Source organism: Coregonus clupeaformis, unplaced genomic scaffold, assembly GCF_020615455.1.
Source record: "Coregonus clupeaformis isolate EN_2021a unplaced genomic scaffold, ASM2061545v1 scaf0003, whole genome shotgun sequence".
Classification (NCBI taxonomy): domain Eukaryota; kingdom Metazoa; phylum Chordata; class Actinopteri; order Salmoniformes; family Salmonidae; genus Coregonus; species Coregonus clupeaformis.
The window spans coordinates 1,903,235-1,916,276 of record NW_025533458.1 but is presented as its reverse complement, the minus strand read 5'-3'; the positions used below and the strand labels follow the sequence as shown (position 1 = coordinate 1,916,276).

General features: G+C 42.3%; 1 protein-coding gene across 1 annotated transcript in view; it reads left to right on the top strand.

Moving 5' to 3' along the window:
- Window positions 1-6,347, top strand: part of etnppl (ethanolamine-phosphate phospho-lyase) — a 44,532-nt gene extending 38,185 nt beyond the window's left edge. The window contains exon 13 of the mRNA XM_041868268.1: window positions 5,725-6,347. Within this exon, the coding sequence (XP_041724202.1) occupies window positions 5,725-5,829 (105 nt within the window). The 3' untranslated portion in view covers window positions 5,830-6,347. The remainder of the gene's footprint in view (window positions 1-5,724) is intronic.
- The last annotated feature ends 6,695 nt before the right edge of the window (window positions 6,348-13,042 follow it).

Sequence of the window (13,042 nt, the reverse complement as noted above, 5' to 3'; positions counted from 1 at the left end):
AAAAAGGTAATGGGTCTGAATACTTTCCGAATGCACTGTATTGTGGACACCCCTTCAAATTAGTGGATTCGGCTATTTCCGCCACACCCGTTGCTGACCGGTGTATAACATTGAGCACACAGCCATGCAATCTCAATAGCCAAACATTGGCAGTAGAATGGCCTTACTGAAGATATCAGTGACTTTACGTGACACCATCATAGGATGCCACCTTTCCAACAAGTCAGTTCATCAAATTTCTGCCCTGCTAGAGCTGCCCGGTAAATTGTAAGTGTCGTTATTGTGAAGTGAAAATGTCTAGGAGCACAGCGAAGTGGTAGGCCACACAAGCTCACAGAACGCCGAGTGCTGAAGCACGTAGCACGTAAAAATCGTCTGTCCTTGGTTGCAACACTCACTACCGAGTTCCAAACTGCCTCTGTTAGCAACGTCAGTACAATAACTGTTCGTCGGGAGCTTCATTAAATGGGTTTCCATGGCCGCACACAAGCCTAAGATCACCAATCAACACTATTATTCGAATAACGAAATCATTATCAATTCCCATCGATAGTCAGTAGTGGTCAGTAGATTTGGTCAGTAGTTGTGTGGTCAGAAGTTGTGTGGTTGTGGTCAGTAGTTATGTGGTTGTGGTCATTAGATGTGGTCAGTAGTTGTGTGGTTGTGGTCAGAAGTTGTGCTGTTGTGGTCAGTTGTTGTGGTCAGTAGATTAATTGTCAGTAGTAGTATGGTCAGTAGTTCTGTGGTTGTGGTCAGTAGTTATGTGGTTGTGGTCACTAGATCTGGTCTGTAGTTGTGTGTTCGTGGTCAAAAGTTGTGTGGTTGTGGTCACTAATTGTGGTAAGCAGTTGTGTGGTTGTGTTCAGTAGTTGTGTGGTTGTGGTCAGAGGTTGTGTGGTTGTGGTCAGTAGTTGTGGTCAGCAGTTGAGTGGTCAGTAGTTATGTGGTTGTGGTCACTAGATGTGGTCATTAGTTGTGTGGTTGTGGTCAGAAGTTGTGTATTTATGGTCGGTAGTTGTGTGGTCAGAAGTTGTGTGGTCAGAAGTTGTGTGGTTGTGGTCACTAGATGTGGTCAGTAGTTGTGTGATTGTGGTCAGATGTTGTGTGGTTGTGGTAAGCAGTTGTGTGGTTGTGGTAAGCAGTTTTGTGGTTGTGGTCAGAAGTTGTGTGGTTGTGTTCAGCAGTTGTCTGGTCAGAAGTTGTGTGGTTGTGGTCAGTAGTTATGTGGTTGTGGTCACTAGATGTGGTCAGCAGTTGTGTGGTTATGGTCAGAAGTTGTGTGGTTGTGGTCAGTTGTGGTCAGTAGATGAGTGGTCAGTAGTTGTGGTGTCAGAAGTTATGTGGTTGTGGTCCGAAGTTGTGTGGTTGTGGTCAGTAGTTGTGTGGTTGTGGTCACTAATTGTGGTAAGCAGTTGTGTGGTTGTGGTAAGCAGTTGTGTGGTTGTGGTCAGTAGTTGTGGTCATTAGTTGAGTGGTCAGTAGTTGTGTGGTTGTGGTCAGTAGTTATGTGGTTGTGGTCACTAGATGTGGTAAGTAGCTGTGTGGTTGTGGTCAGAAGTTGTGTATTTATGGTCAGTATAATAATAATAATAATAATATGCCATTTAGCAGACGCTTTTATCCAAAGCGACTTACAGTCATGCGTGCATAAATTTTTTTGTGTGTATGGGTGGTCCTGGGGATCGAACCCACTACCTTGGCGTTACAAGCGCCGTGCTCTACCAGCTGAGCTACAGAGGACAGAAGTAGTTGTGTGGTCAGAAGTTGTGTGGTCAGAAGTTGTGTGGTTGTGGTCAGTAGTTGTGAACACTAGATGTGGTCAGAAGTTAAGTGGTTGTGATCAGAAGTTGTGTGGTTGTGGTCAGTTGTTGTGGTCAGAATTTGTGTCTGTGGTCAGTAGTAGTGTGGTTGTGGTCACTAGATGTGGTCAGCAGTTGTGTGGTTGTGGTCAGAAGTTGTTTGGTTGTGGGGTCAGTTGTTGTGTTGTTGTGGTCAGTAGTTGTGTGGTCAAAAGTTGTGTGGTTGTTGTCAGAAGTTGTGTTGTTGTGGTCAGTAGTAGTGTGGTTGTGGTCACTAGATGTGGTTAGCAGTTGATGTTCACAGTTGTGAAATTTAGGTCAGAAGTTATGTGGTTGTTGTTATTAGTTGTGTGGTTGTGGTCACTAGATGTGGTAAGCAGTTGGGTGGTTGTAGTCAGAAGTTGTGTGGTTATGCTCAGTAATTGTGGTCGGAAGTTGTGTGGTTGTGGTCAGTAGTTGTGTGGTTGTGGTCAGTAGTTTGTGTGGTTGTTGTCAAAAGTTGTGAGGTTATGGTCAGTAGTTAGATGTGTGGTCAGTCTTTGTGTTGTGAGAAGTTGTGTGGTTGTGGTCAGAAGTTGTGTGGTTGTGGTCAGTTGTTGTGGTCAGTAGATGAGTGGTCAGTAGTTGTGTGGTCAGAAGTTGTGTGGTTGTGGTTAGAAGTTATGTGGTTGTGGTCAGTAGTTGTGTGGTTATGGTCACTAGATATGGTAAGCAGTTGTGCTGTTGTGGTCAGAAGCTGTGTGGTTGTTGTCAGTAGTTGTGTGGTTGCTGTCAGTAGTTGTGTGGTTGTGGTCACTAGATGAGGTCAGAAGCTGTGTGGTTGTGATCAATATTTGTGTGGTTGTGGTCAGAAGTTGTCTGGTTGTGGTCAGTAGTTGTGGTCAGCAGTTGAGTGGTCAGTATTTGTGTGGTCAGAAGTTGTGTAGTTGGGATCAGTAGTTGTGTGGTTGTGGTCACTAGATGTTGTAAGCAGTTGTGTGGTTGTGGTCAGAAGTTGTGTGGTTGTGGTCAGTAGTTGTGTGGTTGTGGTCAGAGGTTGTGTGGTTGTGGTAAGTCGTTTTGTGGTTGTGGTTTGTAATTGTGTGGTTGTGGTGGGAGCTGGACCAGAGTTAGTGCAGACCGGAGCAGAAGTTGTGGTCAGTAGTTGTGTGGTTGCTGTACTTCTAACTTTGTGTCTAACTTGTTGGTGTAGTGGTCAAAACGGCAGTTGTTTGCAAAACATTTACAGAAATCGTTGTTGATGCGGTTTCTTAAACAGCTGTAACTTTCAGAATATTATTTTTGTTCAAATGCCAGATTTGAGTAGCAGAAAAGTAGACGAAGATGTAAACGCTCTAACTTTTTGTCTAAGTGGTTGCAAAGTGGTCAAAGTAGCTGATTTGTGTCAAAAGTTGCATTATTGCATTTACAGTGAATGGCAGTTGGAAGTGATGATGTCACAATGGGCAGCTTTAACATGTTGAGGAAAATGCCATAAAAGTGAATGAAAATTGTGAAAAATAAGGACAAAAAATATAATAACATAACATTTATAAAATATATAAAATAGTTTCATAAAACCAACTCAAGTGAGACCATTCCGCACGTTTTAAAATTTGAACAGCGTTTCTACCTTAAATTGCGTAGGAGGAGTAGCGTGCTAAAGAATAATAATAATAATAATAACTAGATTGTAACTTTACAAGTAATGTTGTGGGGATTGCTAAAGCTCTTTAAAATATGTTTTGTGGTACTGAAAGAAGTTTAAAAAGTTTTACTTTAAATATATTATACGAATAGTGAAATCATTTTAAATTCCCATGGATAGTCAGTAGTGGTAAGTAGATTTGGTAAGTGGTTGTGTGGTTCAGAAGTTGTGTGGTTGTGGTCAGTATTTGTGTGGTTGTGGTCAGTACATTGTGTGGTTGTGGTCACTAGATGTGGTAAGCAGTTGTGTGGTTGTGGTCAAAAGTTGTGTGGTTATGGTCAGTATTGGTGTGGTCAGAAGTTGTGTGGTTGTAGTCACTAATTACGTGGTTGTAGCAGTTGTGTGGTTGTGGTCAGAGGTTGTGTGGTTGTGGTCAGTAGTTGTGTGGTCAGAAGTTGTTTGGTTGTTGTCAGTAGTTGTGTGGATGTGGTCAGTAGTAGTGTGGTTGTGGTCACTAGATGTGGTCAGAGGTTGTGTGGTTGTGGTCAGTAGTTGTGTGGTCAGAAGTTGTGTGGTTGTTGTCAGTAGTTGTGTGGATGTGGTCAGCAGTTGTGTGATTGTGGTCAGAAGTTGTATGGTTGTTGTCAGCAGTTGTGTGGTTGTAGTCAGTAATTGTGGTCAGCAGTTGAGTGGTCAGTAGTTGTGTGGTCAGAAGTTGTGTGGTTGTGGTCAGTTGTTGTGGTCAGTAGATGAGTGGTCAGTAGTTGTGTGGTCAGAAGTTGTGTGGTTTGTTGTCAGTAGTTGTGTGATTGTGGTCAGAAGTTGTGTGGTTGTGGTCAGTAGTTGTGTGGTTGTGGTCACTAGATGTGGTCAGAAGTTGTGTGGTTGTGGTCAATAGTTGTGTGTTTATGGTCAGTTGTTGTGTGGTTGTGGTCAGTAGTTGTGTGGTTGTGGTCACTAGATGTTGTAAGCAGTTGTGTGGTTGTGGTCATTAGTTGTGTGTCATGTCACAATGGGGAGCTTCATAATGTTGAGGAAAATGCCTTGAAAGTGAATGAAGATCGGCAAAAATAAGGACAAAAAAATGTATAACATAACAGGTATAAAATATATCAAAAAGTTGTATACAAGCAACCCGAGTGAGACCATTCTAAACATTTTAAAGTTTGAACAGCGTTTCTAGCTTAAACAGTGTAGGAGGAGTAGCATGCTAAATAATAATAATAAGAAGAAGTATGTTGAATATTGGAGCTGGGGCTTTTGCTGCGCAACCCTCACAATAACCTTTGACATCAAACTTTGTACGTTGATATGTAACAGCCCAAGCCCTCTGCGAGATTTGAAAACAGTTGGGGTATCCATATTTGTGATATTTGAAATAATAGCACTGGACGAGTTTACCACAGTGGATTTCCCAATTGGGCTAACAGTAACAGAGCTAACAGTGGAATTCAAATTCATGGTCACAAGATTATTACTGACTATACCCCTGGGAATATGGTTATCTGTAGCAGTATGATGATAACGCTGTGAAATAGTGGGAATGAGATGAGTTACCTGAGCAGGGGTTAGGCTGTATTTGAGTCAATATTTCATAAGAGCCTCCTTGATGTTGGCCAAGAGAACTTTTGCCCCTTTCATATTTGGATGAAAGCCATCCCTCTTGTAAAACTGGGGCCTCTCCCAAAAGTGGTCAAAATTATCCATTTACTCCAAATCCATTGAGGAACAGTAGGATTTAAGGCAGTAGTGTAGCCAGAAGAGATTACTAAAGCATTCCATTCCGTGACCTATTCTTGGTAGAGGCCCGGAAATGAGAACCCGCTTGCCTGTCTCCTTTAACCTGCCTATGAGCCCTCTGAAGTCATCTTTTACTAACATGAATGACTACTGTGTGAGCATTTGGGTGCTTCTCCATCACAGCAGGGACCTGGTATTATTATCATATAGTATTACCTTTTCAGATCTGTGGACACCACAGGAGGTTTGTGGCACCTTAAGTGGGGAGTACGGGCTCGTGGTAATGGCTGGCGTGGAATCAGTGGAATAGTATCAAACACATGGTTTCCAGGTGTTTGATGCCATTCTATTTGCTCCGTTCCAGACATTAGTATGAGCCCTTCTCCCCTCAGAAGCCTCCTGTGGTGGACACTGAAAGGGTGGGTGCTAGGGGAAAGAGCTAAAGGAAATGGAACCAGGAGAGAGAATGATGATACGGAGAATGCAGCAACATTTTACACATACTGTATGCCTTCAGATTCATCCATATTGTTCTCATCATGTTCATTTGATCACAAGGTTCCATCTGAGGAAAACGGACGTCATCATTCAAATGGAATAGGCCATAGCCGTGATACGTCTCAACAGCACGCCTCTCAGCAAAACAAAAGGCTAAGGCCTTAGTGGACTTGTGGAGTTTTGCCACTGTCTTATAAGATCTGAATAGCGTGCCCTGCGCACTTACATGATTCGATGGATAAAGGAAGCGACTTCATTCTCAAATGTATAATTACTTTTTGTAAGCATTTATAATATATTAGTTACACATTGATGTTATATCCTAATCTCAGGTACTTTGAAATGTGATTGGAAATTTGGACAGGCATGTATAAGGCCTGCTCTTCCTCTGTATAGATGCAGAATGCAGATTAATTAGAAACCCATATTGGCAGTGAGGAACAAACTTACCGTGCTAACGTCCGGGATGGTCTTTAGAGTCATGCAATGATCCCTCACTGTAACTTCATATTAAATAGTAAATTACAATTATTACAAATGCTAACTATCATTATGAAATATAAAAAACATGAGAGACCTACTGAAAACACTATAAAGTAGTATTGGTCATTGTCATGTTATTGCCCAAATTCAATGAAAGTGTTGTTTCTACAAAAATGTCAAATAAACAATGCAGACAGGGATCGGAATTGTTGCATCTTTGTGTCTAGCAGCCTCTTGTGTACATTGAAAGAAAATGCTGAGGAGCAGAGTTGGCTACACAGAAACCTTGGACAAGACATTGTGTATGTGAATGCTTGTGCACCGCTATGCTAATTGTGGCAAGAACAAGTACTGAAGCACTTCAATTAATAGCCCGGGCGTTTATTTGCTTAAATCACTGAACACAACAGCCGCTTATTAGAGACAGGCTTCTATTTGAGCCAGGGGTCTATTTAGTTAATGCACACAGCTTTTGTTCATTTGCATAGTTAATTGTTTAATTCCAGCTTTCACTTTCAGCAAAATGACAAGAAACACCATGGCCCAGTCCTAGATTACTTTGTGTAGTGATGTGATAGATCACAGTTAGGGCCTCTTTGCACTACACTACTAGGTCCAGGAGAGATACTTGTGTAGTGTACAGAGATGGATCTAGATTCAAATCTCTCTTTAAAGACATGCTATCAACACATCGACTGTAGTACTCGCGCTGCTAAAACACTTGACCACTGCTACTCCAACTTCCGGGATGCATACAAGCCCCTACCTCGCCCTCCTTTCGGCAAATCTGACCACGACTCCATTTTGCTCCTCCCTTCCTATAGGCAGAAACTCAAACAGGAAGTACCTGTGCTAAAGACTATTCAACGCTGGTCTGACCAATCGGAATCCACGCTTCAGGGTTGTTTTGATCATGCGGACTGGGATATTATATTATTATATATATGTTCTGGGTAGCTTGCGAAAATAATTTAGACGAATACACCGATATTGTAACTGAGTATATCAGGAAGTGTATAGGAGATGTCGTACCAACTGTGACTATTAAAACCTACCCTAACCAGAAACCGTGGATAGAAAGCAGCATTCGCGCGAACCACCGCATTTCACCATGGCAAGGTGACTAGGAATATGGCAGAATACAAACAGTGTAGTTATTCACTCCGCAAGGCAATCAAACAAGCAAAACATCAGTATAGAGACAAAGTGGAGTCACAATTCAATGGCTCAGACACGAGACATATGTGGCAGGGTCTACAGACAATCACAGACTACAAAAGGAAAACCAGCCACGTCGCAGAGACCGACGTCTTGCTTCCGGACACCTTCTTCGCCTGCTTTGAGGACAACACAGTGCCACCGACGCAGCCGCTACCAAAGACTGTGGGCTCTCCTTCTCCGTGGCCGACGTGAGTAAAACATTTAAACGTGTTAACCCTCGCAAGGCTGCCTGCCCAGACGGCATCCCTAGCCGCGTCCTCAGAGCATGCTCAGACCAGCTGGCTGGTGTGTTTACGGACATATTCAATCTCTCCCTATCCCAGTCTGCTGTCCCCACATGCTTCAAGATGGCCACCATTGTTCCTGTACCCAAGAAAGCAAAGGTAACTGAACCAAACGACTATCGCCCTGTAGCACTCACCTCTGTCATCATGAAGTGTTTTGAGAGACTAGTCAAGCATCATATCACCTCTACCTTATAATAATAATAATATGCCATTTAGCAGACGCTTTTATCCAAAGCGACTTACAGTCATGCGTGCATACATTTTTGTGTATGGGTGGTCCCGGGGATCGAACCCACTACATTGGCGTTACAAGCACCGTGCTCTACAAGCTGAGCTACAGAGGACCACACCTTACCTGTCACCCTAGACCCACTTCAATTTGCTTACTGCCCCAATAGATCCACAGATGATGCAATCGCCATCACTCTGCCCACTGCCCTATCCCATCTGGACAAGAGGAATACCTATGCAGAATGCTGTTCATTGACTATAGCTCAGCATTCAACACCATAGGACCCTCCATGCTCATCATTAAGCTCGATGCCCTGAGTCTGAACCCCGCCCTGTGCAACTGGGTCCTGGACTTCCTGATGGGCCGCCCCCAGGTGGTGAAGTTAGGAAACAACACCTCCACTTCGCTGATCCTCAACACTGGGGCCCCACAAGGGTGCATGCTCAGCCCACTCCTGTACTCCCTGTCCACCCATGACTGCGTGTCCAAGCACACCTCCAACTCAATCATCAAGTTTGCAGACGACACAACAGTAGTAGGCTTCATTACCAACAATGACGAGACAGCCTACAGGGAGGAGGTGAGGGCTCTGGGAGTGTGGTGCCAGGAAAATAACCTCTCACTCAACGTCAACAAAACAAAAGGAGATGATTGTGGACTTCAGGAAACAGCAGAGGGTGCACCCCCCTATCCACATTGACAGGACCGAAGTGGAGAAGGTGGAAAGCTTCAAGTTCCTTGGCGTACACATCACTGACAAACTGAAATGGACCACCCACACAGACAGTGTGGTGAAGAAGGCGCAACAGAGCCTCTTCAACCTCAGGAGGCTAAAGAAAATTGTCTTGGCACCTAAAACCCTCAAGCTTTTACAGATGCACAATTGAGAGCATCCTGTCAGGCTGTATCACCATCTGGTACGGCAACTGCACCACCTGCAAGGCGGGTGATGCGGTCTGCACAATCCATTACCGGAGGCAAACTACCCGGCCTCCAGGCCAAAAAGATCATCAAGGACATCAACTACCCGAGCCACTGCCTGTTCACCCCGCTATCATCCAGAAGGCGAGGTCAGCCATCACTAGCACATTAGAGGCTGCTGCCTATAGACATAGACTAGAAATCACTGGCCACTTTAAGAAATGGAACACTAGTCACTTTAATAATGTTTACATATCTGTATTACTCATCTCATATGTATATACTGTATTCTATACTATTCTACTGTATCTTAGTCCATGCCGATCTGACATCGCTCGTCCATATATGTATATATTCTTAATTCATTCCTTACTTAGATTTGTGTCTATTGGGTATATGTTGTGAAATTGTTATATATTACTTGTTAGATATTACTGCACTGTCGGAGCTAGAAGCACAAGCATTTTGCTACACCCGCAATAACATCTGCTAAACACGTGTATGTGACCAATAAAATTTGATTTGAGATAATGAAAAGTCACCCGCAAAATAAATTTCAAGGTACTTATATAGTTACATGTCATTTGTGGCCTGCATGAGCAAAGTCATTGTAGGCTATCATTTCACTTCCCCTTTGAGAACCATGAGCACGGGCTGACTTGGCTTTGCTGTAATGCAGCCTGCGAGCATCCTTCACCATGTCCATTACAATGTAGACAAACGCATATCAGCCATCTTTCAATAGTTATCCATATTACCGGATTGTCATCTTATTCTTTTGAACTATTTCTATGGCGGTTTCGCGGCCACAATTTATGGAAGATGCCAAAACTTTGGAGATAACAATAGATGGCGAAGTCAAAGATAGGCCTGTGGTTTCCATCTGTGGGAAAGTTTTCCCTAAATCAATGCTTATGACAACTCCATTTCCAGAACCAGCCATAGAGCCAGCTGGCTAATCTTTTGAATACAGTGTAGTAAAAAATGTAAACGCAACAGATAACATTAGGCAGCTACCGTGAACAAAAATATAAATGCAACATGCAACAATTTCAAAGATTCTACTGCGTTACAGTTCACATAAGGAAATCAGTCAATTGAAATACAGCGCCTTGCAAAAGTATTCATCCCCCTTGGCGTTTTTCCTATTTTGTTGCATTACAACCTGTAATTTAAATGGATTTTTATTTGGATTTCATGTAATGGACATACACAAAATTGTCCAAATTGGTGAAGTGAAATGAAAAAAAAAAAGAACGTAAAAGTGGTGCGTGCATATGTATTCACCCCCTTTGCTATGAAGTCCCTAAATAAGATATGGTGCAACCAATTACCTTCATAAGTCACATAATTAGGTAAATAAAGTCCACCTGTGTGCAATCTAAGTGTCACATGATCTGTCACATGATCTCAGTATACATACACCTGTTCTGAAAGGCCCCAGAGTCTGCAACACCACTAAGCAAGGGGCACCACCAAGCAAGCAGCACCATGAAGACCAAGGAGCTCTCCAAACAGGTCAGGGACAAAGTTGTAGAGAAGTACAGATCAGGGTTGGGTTATAAAAAAATATCAGAAACGTTGAACATCCCACACTTATAGAGACATACCCCAAGAGACTTGCAGCTGTAATTGATGCAAAAGGTGACTCTACAAAGTATTGACTTTGGGGGGGCGAATAGTTATGCACGCTCAAGTTATGTTTTTTTGTCTTATTTCTTGTTTGTTTCACAATAAAAAATATTTTTCATCTTCAAAGTGGTAGGCATGTTGTGTAAATCAAATTATACTAACCCCCAAAAAATCCATTTTAATGCCAGGTTGTAAGGCAACAAAATAGGAAAAATGCCAAGGGGGGTGAATACTTTCGCAAGGCACTGTATGTCAATAGTGGCGGCAACTTCCTCTTAGGGGCGGGTTCTTTAACTAAATGTAAACTATTTGGGGGTTTTCTTTGCAGCATCATTCTGGTGGAGGTATGCTACAAACCACCCGATCAGAAAGATTTTTACCAAACACTGCACCAGGAAGCATGCACTAAATGTTCAGATCTTCTATGTAATTAAACTGTTCTGATGGGTGATTTTAGCACAGACACTCAAGCAAAGGACATAGATATTTTGGGCAGGGAAATCGGTTTCTAGATCTGTGTTTATATTAGTGCCAATTTCTACACAGATCTACTGGCCCCATGCGCTGCTCTCAATTTGAGCTGTGATAGGGAAGAGCACCACCTTTTGGACATCCAGCCAAAGTGTATCTTCTCCATGCACTTATTTCAACATGCCTGGGATCCAAATGGAATTCACACTGTTTCACTAGCATGAATTCAGTTTGGATTCAATATTACCTCACATTTTATAATATTTGGTAATACTTTATTTATTTAACCTTTATTTATACAGAGAACCCAAATTTAGACCAGGGTCTCATTTTCAATGGCACCCTGTGTTAAAATAATCATCAATCAAAACACCTTAAACATAAAATTATATAGAGGGGGAAAAAATAAGTTTCCAATCTCTGAACAGAAAGATCCTGATACACTGAAGATATATATTTTTTAGCTTTAATGTTTTCCACTGTGAATTGTATTCCTACTACTACAAATATTACATACAGAAATGAGTGATATGATTTGCTGCTGAAAATTAAGTAAAGACTACCTTTAGTGAATGTAGGTTTTTCCCCATACAACCTTAGTCACAGATTTCTGTATGAGTATATAGTTGAACACGCCAATCCTTATTTCCCTATATATCATACACATTAAGGGTAATTGTATAATGCACATTTAAATGATTACCACCCTGCATCTCACTGCTGGCTTGCCTCTGAAGCTAAGCAGGGTTGGTCCCTGGACAGGAGACCAGATGCTGCTGGAAGTGGTGTTGGAGGGCCAGTAGGAGGCACCCTTTCCTCTGATCTAAAAAAAAATATCCAGATGGCCCAGGGCAGAGATTGGGGACATTGACCTGTGTAGAGTGCAGTGTTTCAGATGGGATGTTAAACAGGTGACCTCACTCTCTGTGGTCACTAAAGATCACATGGCACTTATCGTAAGAGTAGGGGTGTTAACCCCGGTGTCCTGGTTAAATTCCCAATCTGGCCCTCATACCTTCATGGCCACCTAGAGGATTCATCCTAAGCTTCCAATTGGCTCAATCATCCCCCCTCCTCTCCACTGTAACTATTCCCCAGGTCGTTGCTGTAAATGAGAATGTGTTCTCAGTCAACTTACCGGTTTAAAATAAGGGATAAAAAAATATTTATATATAATCAGGGGTTGGAACCTAAATTATTTTCCAATCATTACGTTCTGAACAGAACCATTCGTTTTTTCGTTTCGTTCCACTGTTTCGACCAGCAAGTTCTGAACTGGTTCGAACCCCAAAAAATGTACTTTTCTGTAAATTTTTCAACCTCTGAAATCGATTAGTTTTTTAACATTTAGCTTGGCATTAAATTACTTCAATCAGTGAGGATAGAGCAGCTTGCGGGTAAACCATTTCATTTTTATAGGAAAGTAGTTAAGAGCAAATTGTATTTTGCGCATGGTTTAATTATAATGAAAGACAAACACACTGTGCTGCCAGTCACTATGGACAGACATGTGTAGGGCGTGAGATGCGACTGATATTTTGCGGTTGGTGAGAGATCAAGAGAGGGTGGAGGAGGAGTCTTGGCTTGAATAACTGGGCATCTTGTTATGACATGCATTATTGGAGTTTGGCACACAAAATTATACCCACGGAAGAGTGGCTTCTATGGAGGAACTATGAACGTCTTTGAACTTCGAGAGGTGGCTTAACTAGCTAGAATTAAAAACACGTCTTACCTTTTTAATAACTCCAGTGTGAAACATAACTATAGTATCCTTAACTAGCATTGAAAAAGTTAATCCATTCTTCTCTAATTAAAAATCTCTCTGTAACGGAGACACAGGAAGTAGGTGCAGAGTTTAATAATAACGAACATGTAGAGATACAAAAGAAGAGAAGCGTCTGGACAAGAAAACAGAACTAATACTGCCTGATGAGTAATCAGGTGAGTGTTGAAGTCCGGGTGTTCATAATGATGGGGCGCAGGTGTGCGTAATGATGGTTGTCAGGTGTGCGTAATGATGGGTTGGCAGGACCGATCATCAGTAAACCGGCAACGTTGCGGGCGGGAGAAGGTGTGACACTCCCTAATTTCTGAATCACGCTTGAAACGTCGTCAGTAGGCTACAGTA